The 16,396-nt window shown below is 53.7% G+C and overlaps 1 protein-coding gene across 1 annotated transcript in view; it reads left to right on the top strand.

Moving 5' to 3' along the window:
* LOC125750921 (transcription factor COE1-A-like) overlaps nt 1–16,396 on the top strand; it is a 62,622-nt gene that overhangs the window by 7,769 nt on the left and 38,457 nt on the right. The window contains exons 5-6 of the mRNA XM_049029289.1: nt 1,977–2,050; nt 5,414–5,482. Of these exons, the coding sequence (XP_048885246.1) occupies nt 1,977–2,050; nt 5,414–5,482 (143 nt within the window). The remainder of the gene's footprint in view (nt 1–1,976; nt 2,051–5,413; nt 5,483–16,396) is intronic.

Below are 16,396 nucleotides of genomic sequence, written 5' to 3'. Positions count from 1 at the left end.
CCATTCCAATCAGCTCCTTCCCGTGCGGGATACCTCCACACCCGTTCTTCCCCTTAATTACCTCACTGCATTTCCGAAGCAGGCGACTGTGAACACAAGACGCCGTATGGTGTAAATCTCCCGTATTTGACATTTCCTGTAATCCAGGTCTCCCTGACGATGTAAGATAAGACCTGAACACTCCTCTCCAAAATGTCAGGACTTAACAGAAAGTGTATAGAAATATTTTGGCGTGCGCAGTTCCTGAAGAGCCGTAGAAGCTGGTGTGGTCTGGTGTCAGATGAGTAGCTGAAGGAAAACTGGCAAAGGGCATCATTTGTTCCCCTCAGTTTGCGAGTCAGAGATTTTAATGGGGGGCCGTGAGGAGTCGGCCTCGATGGAGCATCCTGGAGAGAACTAGGACAGCTTCCTGTAGCCCCGCCTCCCTCGCAATGTTGTCTGCCACTGATGTGGAAGGAGGCATCTGAAAGGCGGGGCACTGCCGTCCCCTCACGACTGCCGAGGACTCTCCCGTGCAGAGATGAGGTGGACAGGGCGCCTCCGTGACGGGCGACACTGGATTCGAAGGCCCCATTTTCTCAGAGCAGCAACGCACACGGAGCCCACAGAGATGGTCGCGCTCTGCACGCTGCCACATGCTGTATTTCTGCCTGGTTGCCTTTATACCGAGTCCCTCCCCCTATTCATGTCTCTCTGGGGTGAGTCCATCTCTTGTGCCGTCGGTCCGCTATGCAGACGGAAGGTGCCGTTCCTGCGGGACGAGGGAGCGCCCAGTGCCTACGTGTGTTTGGGAGAAACGTGCTGTTCACAGCTTTGAAACTGCGATGCGTACAACCCAAGGGTGAAAACAAAGCCCAGGTTTTTTGGAAGGGGTGGGGGCTGGCCAGATGGCTCGCCACGCTACAGTCTGGCAGCCCAACTGCTCGCCGCCACCCCCCCCCCCCCACACCCCCACCCTCCTTCCCCACCCTCACTACCCCATTATGACACAAGATCGTTTGTTTGAGGTTTCATGCGCTTGCTGTGTGTGGAAGCCCTCCCATAACCTTAGGTGCCCCCCCCCCACACACGCACACACACACACACACACACACACACACACACACACACACACACACACTCGAGAAAACAGGAGTGGGAGGGTCTTCAACAGAGATGTTCCGGCAGGTTCTGGAGCCTGGGAGAAGGGATAAAACCATAAGCTGTAAAACATCGTATCTCAGGAAGTATCATGGATGGAGTCTCTTGCTTCAGCTGCTTGTTTCTGGTTCTTGGGTCATTCCAGTCTGAGCTGCAGGGACTCCAGGCTCTAGAAGCTGGTCCCAGTCTGGTAGCTGCTCGCTGCTCTGGAAGCTGGTCCCAGTCTGGTAGCTGCTCGCTGCTCAGACTTCGCCTATAAATTTCATCCAGGTTATATTTACAGTATATTGTGTAAAGGTTGGAGTTTCACAAATTGGACAGAGACGGCAAGAAATATGAAGATCTTTCCGGATATGTAGTGTTGGTTATTAGCGGATATAAAGTGTTAGCTGCTTAAGCTTGCTGGAAATGATTTCTTGCAGTGAGTTTTGTGAGAGTGATGCACATTTTCCTGGGATTTTTGGGGGGGGGGAGCCTGGTTTTTGTGGGGGGTGTTCTTGCCCAAGAATTAATTCATTGTCTTAAGTAATTTTCAGTTCTCCTTAAGTCTGAGGTTAATTTCAATTGCTTTGGTTAACAGTATTACTAGTAACACATGACGGTTACCTCCCCCTTTCAGTTGTGCTACGTTTCTGGATTGCACTTTAAATTCAGATTCTCGCGTCCCTGGCGTGGTGAATGTGGTGGTGAGAGAGCTGCCTGTCTGTGACAGTGATTGTGGACTGTCCTTAGTGTCCCACTGTCCTTAGTGTCCCACTGTCCTTAGTGTCCCACTGTCCTTAGTGTCCCAACCAGCTATAATACTCATGTTTCTTTTGTCTTCCTGTCTTTTAAAGGCCATTATTTATGAAGGTCAGGACAAGAACCCCGAAATGTGCAGGGTGCTGCTGACGCACGAAATCATGTGCAGGTAAGACCACTGTAACACTCCGCATACCCCCACACAAATGGTACACACCCGTCCTGAGATTCACCCCCACACAAATGGTACACACCCGTCCTGAGATTCACCCCCACACAAATGGTACACATCCGTCCTGAGATTTACAGCCACTGCTTGGGAAGGGTCTTCCCCAAAAATGACAATGAGTAGGTCGCAGCCTCGTCTGACGGGCCACAGCTACAAACGACCTGCGGTCCCTGTCCACATCGTCCTCACCGCCATCTTTAATGCAAGCGGCCGGTTTAAAGTGAGGACCGTCTCCCATAAGGCCGTGCTGGCAGCCTCTCACTGTGTCGAATCAGGTCAACACCAGAAGCCTGAGATAAAAGGGAGCGCGAATGGCGGAGGACACTGCATCTTTAATTATAATCCAAAGATGAATCTCTCCTGCGTAAAACTGGGTTGTGAAGTTAAGCTGCCGTCTGTCTTAAGAATACTGGATAGCATGTCAGCTGATTTTTTTTTTTTCCTCGCAGAAATATGGTACTTGTACATAGTTAATTAGGACAAGAGAAGCTCGTAGCTGCCTCGTCTCTTGTTCTTTTTTGGACGTTCTTTTCGATTGTAATGTGCTTTGAGGCCCGACGATGAAACGCACACGCCCACACGCCTGGAGTGGGACTCTTGTGTCATGTGATGGGAGATGGCGAATTCCCAAACGCTGGGTACTGGGTAACCGATCGTCAGGCTCGGGAAAGAAACACTCTCACACCTGCCTTATATATAAAAAACAGGAAGAGAGAAGCTTCCTCTCTTTCAGTGTGTGGAGTGTGGCCCACAACCCCCAGGGGGGGTATAATTCATATACATTAATGTTTGCCCTGTGACGGGGCCCTGTGTAGGGGTGCATTCTGCCTCATGGCCTTTCGACCAGAACAGGCTTCAGTCCAGCACAGCCCTAAAGTGGATTAATGGCAGAGAAAAATGGATGGATGTTTACACACATTTACATTTGTGTGTGTGTGTGTGTGTGTGTGGTTTAGGGGAAATGTCCCCACAATGTAATGACAACATTATGGGGCCCATTCTTCAGGTCCCCAGAAAGATCTGTGAATGCAGTCAAAAAAGTAAAAATGCCAAATGCCTCACATTTTGTTCAGTTACTTATAGTTAAGTGTAGGGCTGAGTAGGGGTTAAGGTCGTCATGTTGGGACTAGAGCTTTCCCCGTAGAAATGAATGGAGAGTCCCCACAGATATATTACAAACCTGTGTGTGTGTGTGTGTGTGTGTGTGTGTGTGTGTGTGTGTGTGTGTGTGTGTGTGTGTGTGTGTGTGTGTGTGTGTGTGTGTGTGTGTGTGTGTGTGTATACGCACGCGTATATGTGCGTATTGATAGGAGAAACTGGAGAGGGGCTTTTTGGGGTGTCTGCCCTCCCCCAGTAACTCCCTCCCCCACCCCTCCCTGTCTGTCTGTGCTGATTCTGCACTGGGGGGGTGCAAACACGGTCTCAATTATAAGCATAAAATTAGAGTCTGTTCACCATTAATCAGTACTGCTAATTGCCACGCTGTGCCATTAGCCATATGGTGCCCAGCCAGCTTGTAACCGTGGGACAGAAATGCTTAGTCTTTTATTGTCAAACATGAGCGGTGGAGACGAGGGTGGATGCGACTCAGTTGCTTGTCAGAAAAGCAAGTTTGTTTTTTTTTTATGTTTTGAAGTCGATCTCACGTTTGTGGGGGCCAGAGCGTTGTGTTTCATTTAGCTGTTTCTCGTGTGGGATGTGAGCCTCAGCCATCTGCCCGTATCAAACTGCACGACGGTCCTTCATAAGCGCTACCTGGAATCAGCCTTTGAGAGTGCAGACATCTCAGGCGTCCTACAGGATGTGTGCAGGATGTGCATGGGATGTGAATTAAGAGGAACAGAAACATTTCCCAAACAAAGCTGTTGTATGCATGTACTAATTAGCATGCATTTTTTGTTGGGGGGTGGGATTTGGATTCAGATAGAGTACTTGTATCCCATGGGTGCAACCTGATGATTGGATTATTGGGAGGAGGCAAATGACAGCGGCCTGCACCCCGTCCTGTGGGAGCTGTGACCCAGTTTTGAGAGAACTGCCAAACAGGAGCAAGGATGTGCCTACTCGAGGAAGGAGGGATGTGTGGAAGGAGAGAGACAAAGCTATAGAGGAGGAGAGGAAGGGAGGTAAAGGGTGAGAGGAAGAAAGGTACAGTGGAGAGGGGAGGGGGAGGAGGAAAAGAGCAGAGAGAGAGAAAGAAAGGAAGAGGGGAGAGAAAATGGAGAAGAGGAGAGGAAGAATGGGACAGTAGGGGGAAGAGAGGAGGAGAATGAAAGGAGATGGATAGGGAGGAAGAGGAAGAGAGGAGGAGAGTGAGAGGAAGAGGAAGGGGAAAGGACAGAGGAGAGGGAAGGAAAGGAGAATGAAAGCAAAAGATGGAAATAAAGGAGAAGAGTTAGGAAGAGAGAATGAGAGAAATAAAAGGGAGAGGAAGAAAGGAAGAGGAAGAAAGCGGAAAACGAAAGTGACACCGGAGGTAATGAGGAGGGAGCGAGAAAGAGAGAGTGAAAGGAGGAGAGATTGAGGTGGAGAGAAAATGAGGGAGCATTGTGCAGAAGCACTAAGAAGAGACAGGATGAGAAAAGGGAGACAAAAGTGGCCCTTTTGGGGCGTCGGGAGTCCGCTTCAAGGCTACGCGCATCGATGGCCCCGCAGCGCAGCTCCTGCGCTGAGACAATGCCCGTGGTGTCATGTGACGGCCTCGCTGGCGGCCCGTTCATGTCCGTCTGCCATCTGCACAGATGAAACATGAGCTGGGGTCTCTTCCTGCTGTTCAGGACCCCAGCCCCCTCCCATAATCCTCTGCCCCCACCCACCCAGCCTCCTCTACGCCCTTCTGTCCCTTTGACTCTGAAGGGGTGTCAGGTGAACATTCGTACTTATTACCTGCCTGAGGTGTCGTTGGGAAAAGGTACTCATATCGACCCCCCCCCCCCCATCCGGAAACCCCTGTTCCCCCCACCCTACTCCTGTCGTCAGCAGCAGGCTGTGTCTTAGATGGATTGCCTTTGTGATGCCGTAAGCGACCCATATGTGACAGTCATAATAAGGGGACAGAGGGGACCCCCCCCCTTCAGGTGACGTCTGGCCCACCAGAGAGGGGACAGGGGGGAGAATAACTCGTAATTGGTTCCCTCCCTTCACCCACAGCCCGATCACAGGGTCAACGCCAGGGTCAGCATTGACATATGTAAAACAGCACCAGGTTAACCTCTCTCTCTCTCTCTCTCTCTCTCTCTCTCTCTCTCTCTCTCTCTCTCTCTCTCTCTTCCACCCCCCTATCCCTTCCTCCTTCCTCACCAGCCGTTGTTGTGACAAGAAAAGCTGTGGTAACCGGAATGAGACGCCCTCTGACCCCGTCATCATCGACAGGTAAGGGCCTCCCTCATCCGCCATTGGCCGGTTGCTGACCCTGCTGTATGCTGTGAGCTGATGGTATGGGATGGGAGTTGGGGAGGGCGCTTTGTCATGATGATAAAAAGCCTATTGTTGCCATGACGATAAAAAGCATGCTCATGTACTGGCTCACTTTGTTCGTCCAATAATACAAAAGTTGGGTATGGTGGCCCCTGAAGTATGACAACACTGTGGGGTGGAGAACATCTGAGAACGCTATTTGACAGGGTCAACGGGATCGAAACACTGCACTGGGGATGCAAGAGCCTCACCTTTCTCCTACTCAGACTTTGCTGGCCTAATCGAGGAGGTATTCAGGAGCATTTGCTCCAAGGGAGCGCTGTCCTTCATTGCTAGACTGGGCTTCAGGAGTTAATTGCTATTCAGCTGATGACAGTGCTGGTTATGGTGCTGTGACGGCTCACGGATGTCATTGATGGTTGTGTTGGCTGATCTTGGGGTTGTGACGGTCTACAGGTGTCATTGACGGTTGTGTTGTGTTGGTCGGTCATGGTGCTGTGACGGTCTACAGGTGTCATTGACGGTTGTGTTGTGTTGGTCGGTCATGGTGCTGTGACGGTCTACAGGTGTCATTGACGGTTGTGTTGTGTTGGCCGGTCATGGTGCTGTGACGGCCCGTGGATGTCATTGACGGTTGTGTTGTGTTGGCTGATCTTGGGGTTGTGACGGTCTACAGGTGTCGTTGACGGTTGTGTTGTGTTGGCCAATCAGGGTGCTGTGACAGGCCGCGGGTGTCGTTGACGGTTGTGTTGTGTTGGCCAATCATGGTGCTGTGACCGCCTGCGGATGTTGTTGATCATTCTTTTGTGTTCGTTGTTGAGTTGATGGCATACTGACAGCAAACTGGCTAATGGACAATGTGGGAGATGGAAGAGTGAGTGATAGAGCTGGTACAGGGTTCAAGGAAGCTGGTTCCTGCTGATCACCTGGTGATCGACCACAGAGGCACTGAGGATGTGTGAGTGGGTCAGGCAGCATCTCTGCATTATTGTTAATTATCTGGAGGGCATATATCTGGGGAAAAAGGTCACGTGAACCCCACCACCACCACAGCTCCTCAACTCAATGCAAATCAAAGTTCGTCAGTTCAAAGAATTCACAATGGCTGGAACACGTTGAGAGGAAATCGGCTGTTTACACACACGAGGCTGGCTGCTGGGTCGTGGGCCTCTGCTGGTGGGTCGCTCTTTATGAGGTGCGATTGTGGGAGGAAGGGTTGCGGTGGCGGAGGTGGCAGCAGAGCCAGTGGTGGCGATGGTGATTGTGGCAGTGACGGCAGTGCACATCCCCATCTTCCTCTGTCTGTTACACCAGTTATTTATATATAACCCCTTTCCACACCTTCCCAAAATGGTACTGTTGGTAAGCAGGCCACTTCCTGATGACAGAGAAACAGGAATACTCTGTGGGTATTCTTCCCCCAGGGTACTGAGGAGATGTCTGCCCCGGGGCACTCCCCGTGACCGCCTGCCTGCACTCTAACAAGAGTCAAATGCTGATCGCCCATCCTGGCTGGCGTCTGGGCCGGGGCGGGCTACCTGGCCGTCATGTCCGCAGCTCTGAGCCTCCTTCTGCTTCGCTGGAGCAGAACGGGCCAGAGCTGCCGGAGACAGCTGCAGGTTGCAAAGCACCGGCGTCCCTGCCGGGTAAATGAGCTGCCTGGCCAGTAGCGCCGCTCTACCTGCCCCCACCACCCCCCGCTGGGAGGCCTCACATCTGTAATCACCCTGCTTCCATCGTGCTGTTGTGCTGATCCTGAACCGATGCTGGATTAATGGCGTTCAGTTGGTGCCAGTGATGAGTGAAATAACATAATATTTGGTTTCTTCGTTAATCTTTGCTCCTTCACTCCTGGCCACAAACCAGCCCCCCCCCCCCCCCCCCACCTCCGCCAGGTTGCCAGATCAGGTGGCCCGGCAGATCAATGCTAAATTAAAAAAAAAAATTCTTCCACATAACATGCTCCTCCAGGAGAGAAAAATAGGTCATGTGAAAAGAGGAAAACAAGGGGCCCGTCAGCGTTGACGGTCCACTGTATACTTGCCAGTTAGGTTCGTTTGGGCTCCCCACAAAACAAAGAACTTGCTAGCCAAAACACTCAATTAAGAATTATTATTTCCCCCAAACACATAAAAAAAACATTTTCAACCTCGATCTTCCCTTGAAGTTATTTAGTTCAATAAATAAGAGCTCATTAGAGTGCTCTTGTTTCAAAGAGATGATTAGATTTTACAGCAGTAATTAGCCAGGCTAGCACTAATTCTTCTGGATGAGTAATGAGAGTGATTTTCTAATTAGATTTCTCTCATAAGACACCAGAATAGGCCAGTCCTGAAAAAGCCATGGAATGTTGAAAAATAAAGTTAGCTAATGATTGCTTATTATATTGTTATAAGAACAAATCAGAGATTTGTGGTGCATTGGGGCACCACATCGCTGGTGTGTGGGGTGCAGTGTGGGGATTGTGGCGCGCGGGCTGCAGTGTGGGGATTGTGGCGCGCGGGCTGCAGTGTGGGGATTGGGGCGCGCGGGCTGCAGTGTGGGGATTGTGGCGCGCGGGCTGCAGTGTGGGGATTGTGGCGTGTGGTCTGGGGCATACGGGGTGCGAGATGGGACGTGTGAGGTGAGGTGTGGGGAGTGTGGCGTATGGGGTCGGGGGTGTCTGGTGCAGGGTGGGGTATGTAGGGTGCGCCTTGCGGGGTAGGGCGCGTGGCATACAGGGGGGGGCAGCCCGGGGGGCTCCTTTCCAGCCCCGCCGCAGCCATCGATTGCATACAGGTGAAGTGGCTCTGAGGAGATGAAATGCGGCCGTACTGATTTACAGCAGCCTGGCTCTGTGGGCTGGGGGCCACGGCCTGAGTATAGCCGTTTATTTAGTGGTGCCATAAATCAGCCTTTTGCCCACTATGTGCGTGTTTGTGTGACAAGAACAGGCTTTTCCCTGCCCCTGGCCCTGGCCCTCCTCTTCCTCTACCCCCTCTATCACCTCCTTAGACTTTCCCCCTCTCTACCTTCCTCCCTCTCTCCTTCCTTCTCTCTCTTTCCTTCCCTCCCTCCCTTCCTCTCTCTCTCTCTCTCTCTATCTGTCCTCCCTCCCTTCAGCTGAGACCTTTCACCGCCTCACTAAGATTATTTCAAACACTTTAATCCACATTCATTGACATGGACACAAAAGCCTGGTGACATCTAATAGATGCCCTGTTCTTTCCCTTTTTCCTCTCATTTCATCTCTTTCAGGTCACCCCCCTCCCCAAGCCCAGCTCTCCAACTCTCTCCCCCCCCACCCCATATCCACATTATGCCCCAATTTCCAGCCCCTAAATGTGTTAGAAGAGCCCTGTGTGTTGGATCTCCTCTTTGTCCAGCATTACCGACATTTCTTTGGCTGCTTTCGGGGGTGCAGTGTGTCTCACTGCGTGTGTGTGGAAACACGTGGCAGAGGCTGCTAGGGGTGGCCACTTGGATCTGTGCGGGGGCCGTAAGTGAGTCTGGGTCTTAGTCCATACGGACGCATCGTTTTTTAAAAATCCTCTCTCTTTGTATGAAGTGTCTGCGACCCAGCCGCTGTTTACAGTGCAGGGGAAGAGCGGGATGTCATAAGGACCGGTCCGCCCAACACGTCATGGCTGAGAGTACTGATCCTCGGGAAGGAGAAGATATTCTGTCCTCTAACATGGCTTTGAGCAGCAGCCTGAGAATAGCCTGCATTTCTCCAGGTGCGATATTTAGGCTGTTCGCTGCTCCCGGGAGAACAGCGCCACCTCTGGCCAACTGCACTGAAATATGACGTGCTCGCCTGCTCCATTGTCATTGCGCTCTTCCTTCCTTGGAAGAGTGACTGGTGTCTTCATCGCAGTGGATACTGTAGATGTGTCGTGGCTGTGAGCAGAGGATGGAATGTGGAATCCTGGGAGCTGAGAGTTCTCGTGGTTACCGTGGGACTGCCTGCCCCGGCTCGCTGGCTGCGCTCTCGGGTTCCGCTGGCTGTCCTTATTCCGGACACATTCCACCACATCTGGTCTCCTGGCCTGGAACTAAAACGAGGGAGAGAGAGAGAGGGAGAGAGAAAGAGTGAGGAAAAAATTGAGTTAATAAAAGGACCAAAAAGTGGGTCATTGTGCCCCCTTGTTGAATTTTTAATGGTAGGACTTGGCAATCACCCCGAAAGACACTGTTGGACTTATTCCACAAAGAAATGAAGGGGCAGATGAAGCATCATCCCGTGGATGGGAGGTGGATCGGAGCATCGGCGTGTGATGTACGAAATGCCCCCCCAAACCCAACACCGCTGCACTCAGGGTGGGGGAGCGAGCGTGGACCGGCCGGTGGGGCCTGGCTGTAACAACGGACTGCCCCCCGGATTAAGCCAGATCTCCTCCAGCTTGCCATTCACGTTCCCCCCCCCCCCCCCCCCCCACACCTCAAAGTGGCCAAAGGAGCTATTGTTGGGACATGCTTGCTCACACCACAGCCCATCGTGGAGCAATTAGAGTGTGAGAGGAGTTTGGAGGACGGGAGAGAGGGAAGGAGGGGTGATGTGGGGACCCCCCGCCCCCCCAGCATGGACCCCCGCATTCGGCCTCACAGTAACAATGTCTCCTCCTGGAGAGTGCGGGTGGCCGACTTAAGCCCAAACGGAAAAGGAATATTAAGGGGGGGGGGGGCACCAAGGCCTCCCTCTCCAGGTTAATACAGGGTTAATGCTATGCAGCCCACTGTCAGCAATCCTATCATCTGCCTGGTTGACTTCCAAAGCGCTGCATGCATTGGTCCATGCGCCTGTGCTGCTCCCTCGCCCCGCTCCCTCGCCCCACCCTTACGCCTCATCGCCCCACTCTCACTCACTCACCACACTCTCTCGCTTCATCGACCCGCTCTCACTCCCTCACCCCCTCTCACTCCCTCGCTCCATCTTCTCACTTTATTGCCCCACCGTCTCTCTCTCTCCCTTGCCCCGCTTTCTTACTCTATCACTCCAACTCTCTTGCTTCATCGCCCCTCTATCTCATATCCTCGCCCCGCTCTCTCGCTCCCTTGCCCCATCACCCGGCTCTCTCACTCCCTCGGCCCCACCCTCTCGCTTCATTGCCCGGCTCTCTCACTCCCTCGGCCCCACCCTCTCGCTCCCTTGCCCCATCACCCGGCTCTCTCACTCCCTCGGCCCCACCCTCTCGCTTCATTGCCCGGCTCTCTCACTCCCTCGGCCCCACCCTCTCGCTTCATTGCCCCGCTCTCTCACTCCCTCGGCCCCACCCTCTCGCTTCATCGCCCGGCTCTCTCACTCCCTCGGCCCCACCCTCTCGCTTCATCGCCCGGCTCTCTCACTCCCTCGGCCCCACCCTCTCGCTTCATTGCCCGGCTCTCTCACTCCCTCGGCCCCACCCTCTCGCTTCATTGCCCCATCACCCGGCTCTCTCACTCCCTCGGCCCCACCCTCTCGCTTCATTGCCCGGCTCTCTCACTCCCTCGGCCCCACCCTCTCGCTTCATTGCCCGGCTCTCTCACTCCCTCGGCCCCACCCTCTCGCTTCATTGCCCCGCTCTCTCACTCCCTCGGCCCCACCCTCTCGCTTCATCGCCCGGCTCTCTCACTCCCTCGGCCCCACCCTCTCGCTCCCTTGCCCCATCACCCGGCTCTCTCACTCCCTCGGCCCCACCCTCTCGCTTCATTGCCCGGCTCTCTCACTCCCTCGGCCCCACCCTCTCGCTTCATTGCCCCGCTCTCTCACTCCCTCGGCCCCACCCTCTCGCTTCATCGCCCGGCTCTCTCACTCCCTCGGCCCCACCCTCTCGCTTCATCGCCCGGCTCTCTCACTCCCTCGGCCCCACCCTCTCGCTTCATCGCCCGGCTCTCTCACTCCCTCGGCCCCACCCTCTCGCTTCATTGCCCGGCTCTCTCACTCCCTCGGCCCCACCCTCTCGCTTCATTGCCCCATCACCCGGCTCTCTCACTCCCTCGGCCCCCACCCTCTCGCTTCATTGCCCGGCTCTCTCACTCCCTCGGCCCCACCCTCTCGCTTCATTGCCCCGCTCTCTCACTCCCTCGGCCCCACCCTCTCGCTTCATTGCCCCATCACCCGGCTCTCTCACTCCCTCGGCCCCACCCTCTCGCTTCATTGCCCCTGCTCTCTCACTCCCTCGCCCCTGGTCCCCCGTCGTCCCGGTCCACAGCCTTCTTGTTTACTTTCGCATTCCTCTCCTGCTCTGTCTGTCTTGTCCCTTTCTCCCCACTGCTCGTCTGTAACTCTTGGTCCACCTGCAGCACCTGCTCTGCTCACTTGACAGATACTCCCCCCCACCCCCACCAGTACAAATCCTAGGGGCTGCAGAGGCATTCAGACATGTCCTCATGAGGAGCTGTGTGAGCTCTCCCCCCGGGGCACAGGGAGCCCCTTAGGCATAGGCTAGGCTTATTCTCTCGACGACCCCCCCGAGACAGAAAGTGACCTCACCTGATGAAGACCACTTCTCCCTTGACATGGTATGGCATTCCCCCATGGCAGACCTCTTTAGCCACACACTCTTTTCTTTGGGGTGGGGGGACTTTCACGGTTCCCTTTCCACCTGCTCGACTCAACTGACTGCCGTTTTTAACCCAGAAGTGGGTTAATGCTGCTTCCTGCCAACGTTAAATATTAACACCCTGCAAACACATGAATTTCCCTCCATTTTTGTTCAGACACCCTTCTGTGGCTAAATTTAGGTCCATCCAGTAAAGTATGCAGCGTGAGAGCATGTCGGACCTGCGCCAGAAGGGTGTCCAGGCCCCCCTGCTTAGATTGCGGGCTGGTCAGATGTGGGGACATTTCTAGCCGACATGAGGAGGGCTATCCTGGCCAGAGTGTCCTATCTAGTGACAGTAAACGTGTAGGAAGAGGGTCATGTTTCACTAACGTTTTGATTTCTGGCTTGGGGAAATGATGGAGCTCGCACGTGATCAGCATGCGATGCACTACTGCACATGTGTATGTGCCATGGGGTCAGTTTATGTTTGCCGTTTCCTGCCGAGTGAGCTGCATCCAGAGCAAAGAGTATCACGCAGGAAGTGTTCCTCCCCAGGAAGTGATGTCACTGCTTGAGAGTGGGGCAGGACTGACTGGGTTTGCAGCCCGATTCGGTGACCGCCAGCCATCACCGGCTCTTCTCCCACTCTGTCCTCCACTGGGAATGTTTTCCGGAGGTTTCCCATACTGCAGTGTGTTCAAGCTGTCCTTTACAGCATCCAGAATAAACGTGACTTGTGTCTTTGTGGTCACAGATCTGCCAGAGCTGCTGAAACAAGCAAACTGGAACAACAACAAGCGTTATCGCTGCAGCTTTAATAACAGGCTCAGCATCTGCCTGGGCTTCCAGCCTGTGGTGTCATCTTTTCTGAAAGATCTGTGGCTTTAAAGGCCGTTCACGTGATGGTAGGTTCCCTCCATTCTTCTGTCCAGCCATCATCTTACCACATACTGGATAAACCCTGCGCCTGTCTGTGGAAGCCTGAGGCACGAGGCTGGGACGTCCTGGCGGAATTCAATTCTCCTGGTGGAAAGGCATAAACCCCCACCACCTCCTGGAGCTCCGAACCCACACTTTTGGAAAAGGCAGGTGTTAGCGGAGACCAGGGGGGTGGGGTGCTATAATATTTCCCCCACGCGTTGCGCGTTATCAAGCCGCCCTATGCCAGTGTGTCTGGCTAATTACCCCAGTGACGAGGCTCCAGCCGATTCTCCTTTTACCTGTAATTCCTTTGGTTGCTTTTTCATTCCCCGTTTGGGGAAGGTGGGGGGTTAACTTCTGACACTCTGAAACCCAAGCAGCAGGAGCGAGCGCCCGCCACCCCCCCCCCCCCCCCGGCCTAGGGTCGGGAGTAGGGAGTGACCATCCCAGGGTCACATTAGCGCCCTGCAGTGGTGGGAATGTGCTGATTGTGGCTCGAGAAAAATGTTGTTTTTTCCCTCTCTCTCTTTTTTAGGCTAATTGTTTGCGGTTTATATGTCATAATCCGCTCAAATAGGCCTTTCTGCTTTCCTACTTAGACCGCATACTAATTTGTTTTGCATAAATACACGTCTGTAATTGGATTCCATGAACATTATCATAATATAAGCCTGTTTTTTATCCTCTCTTTAGTTTTTTTTTTTTTTGTTTTGTTTTTTTTCCGAATGTGGTATTCCGAGGCGTCGAGACCGAGAGGCGTGCCCCTGACTATTGTGTGTCACGCTCGGTGTCACTGGCCCAGGCCCGGCCGGGGAGCGGCCTCCTCCGTCCCACCCGCACGGGCCATTTGTGTGGTTTTGCGGAAGACAAGAGATCAAGGCCAGTGGCTGGGCACTGCTTTTATTTCAGGAATTTCCTTCTTCGCTGACACTGCGAGTTACATAATATATGCAGTGAGTCAGTCGCATATCCCATACAGGGCCATTCAGAACATACGTGTTTTTAATGTTTATATTAAATATTATGTGGGATTGTGCGCAGGTCAGGCATTACTCTTGCTCGTCTTGAGGTGGTTGTTGGTGTAAAATGCTGGTGACGGTAACCGTGGCGACACTGACAGCATTGCATCAAGAGGGTTCTTTCCACCAACTGTCAGCCCTGACGTCAGGCGGGGCCCCTTCCCTGCCCCCCCCCCCACACCTGGGGCTCGGTAATCTCATTACTCCCGGCGGTGGTCCCAGCGCCTGCTGAGAGCTGCCCCATCTTACGGCTTTCCCCGGAAAATCCTCGCCAGTCACGTTTAGCGTGTAAAGCGACATGAGCACAGTCACATGGCCACGGCTCTGGGAATGCAGGACATGCTATAAATGAGAACACACACACACACACACACACACGTAGAGACACGTGCACACACACGGATGCGCGCGTAGACACACACGCACACAGAGACACACACAGAGACACACACACAGACGCATACATACAGGCACACACACACATACACACGGGACTCGAGGTGCGCATGCCGAGCTCTTCACGCCTGGACTGCTCCATATGTGCGCCCCGGTGGGGGGGTCTGGCCGCCTCGTGCCATGACCCATTGTCTCGTTGCACTTCCTGCGGGGAAAGGTCAGCGTGGCGCGGCTCGGCCCGGCTGCAGCGCTGCATTATTCATGCCATTGACTTTGTGTCAGCTTTCACAGTCGTGTGGGGATGTTTTATTCATTTATCTCATTTAGGGTTCCTGCCTGCACCTGTTCTACCATTAAGCTCCCAGTCATTTGCATTTGATGCTAATTTGGTTTACTGCCCCCCCCCCCCGGTAATTTCATTTTCATAGAGCACAGCACTCAGCCCCCCACCCCCCACCACACAGAGATAATATGCCCTTTTTACGCGCTTATGTGTCTTGGTAGTCGCCCCACACCCGCCCCGTCACATTCCCGCTTCTCTTCCATCTCTTTATGCCTTTGCTGGTTGTTGGGGGGGGGGCAGGTGCTGTTACAGGGATAACAGCATTGCCACAGGGCATGTTCTGCACAGACGTGCCCCCCCCTCCCTTCCCCACAGCCCCTGAAATCTGTCCTCTCACCCTTCTGGGGTATGGAGGTCACCTTACGCTTAAAGGAACAAATGAGACAGACTCCCTGATCTTTTCCCATAATTCTCTGCTCTGCACGTTGATCTGCGAGGAGGCAGAACAGACCCAGAGGGAGCGTGTCATGCATTGTCTGCCATGCAGGTGCCGCACAGCGGGCTCATGGACCATGAAGATACCCCCCCCCCCACACCACCAAAAAAGAGTAACCTGTTGTGAAGGAAACACCACGAAGAGCCACATTAAGGCCACAGATGCTAGCTGATGCACTGGCTGTGTTCAGTGACTGGGGGCTCATTCCTCCCTGCTGCCCCCGCCCAGGCTTGGTCTTGGAGGCCCTGTGGCCTGCAAGGTTTTGAGCTGCTTGCTGGGGGCTTCCCGTTGTGTACAACCCCACACTGCTTCAGAGGCTCCCTTCTGACATGAAAGAGGAGCCCCACCCGCAGGAAGCATCTGCAGGCAGTCAACTGCTAACGGGCCTGGCTATGGCCAGGCTCCCATTTGCTGCGCTACCTATGTAAGCTAGGGCCTCAGGCCGGAGGTACTGTCTGCTCCCATGGCAACATGACCCGGTCTCATCGGGCGACGCTTGCTGAGGGCTGGAGGTCCTGCTGAGGGCCGTGCCAGGGCCCCTGGGGACCGGAGAGCCGGCCAGAGCTGGACAGCATGAGAGGGGGGATGTGACAGGGGATGTGACAGGGGATGTGACAGGGGATGTGACGATGGTCGGAAATGTCTGTCACTCCCTGCAAACAAAGAAAAGTAAAACAGAAAACACAGCACCTGTGTCCATAAGGGCGCCATACCGGGACCTTAAGAGGGGATGCAGGGGCTTGGCCTTCAGGACCTGTGTTTGGGTGGCTAAGCATAAATGTGCATGCAAGTGTTAATGGGTAATGGGGGGGGGGACTGAGTATCCCCCTGGGGGAAGTGCGACGCCGTCAGGGGAGGGCTTTAGGGGGAGGGGGTGCCTATCATTATCGTGCAGCCCTGAGGTGTCGGCCAGCACCTCTCAGCATCTGTTTTGTTCCTGATGTTTTTTTTCCTTCCTGGGCCAAAGAGAAGTGCCCCAGGGGATTGTGGGTAACAGTGATGGACAGGCTGAATGTTTAGAGGTCGAAGCTGCTTTAAAACAGCCCCGTGCCCCCCCCGTCCCCCCCACCGGCCAACACAGCCGGCCCTCTCACATCTCCCTTTCCAGTAACCCTCTTTTAATATGCCTAAATATAGAGGCGAATTAGAAGACTTTTTTTTCTCTTTTTTTTACAATCATGGCCTCCTTCAGTACTCTTTGGTTATATAACTGGATAATTTCTCTACTTTAAAGCAGTATTATCTCCCAGC

This window comes from Brienomyrus brachyistius, chromosome 10 (assembly GCF_023856365.1).
Source record: "Brienomyrus brachyistius isolate T26 chromosome 10, BBRACH_0.4, whole genome shotgun sequence".
Classification (NCBI taxonomy): Eukaryota; Metazoa; Chordata; class Actinopteri; order Osteoglossiformes; family Mormyridae; genus Brienomyrus; species Brienomyrus brachyistius.
This window is presented reverse-complemented; position numbering and strand designations above follow the sequence as displayed.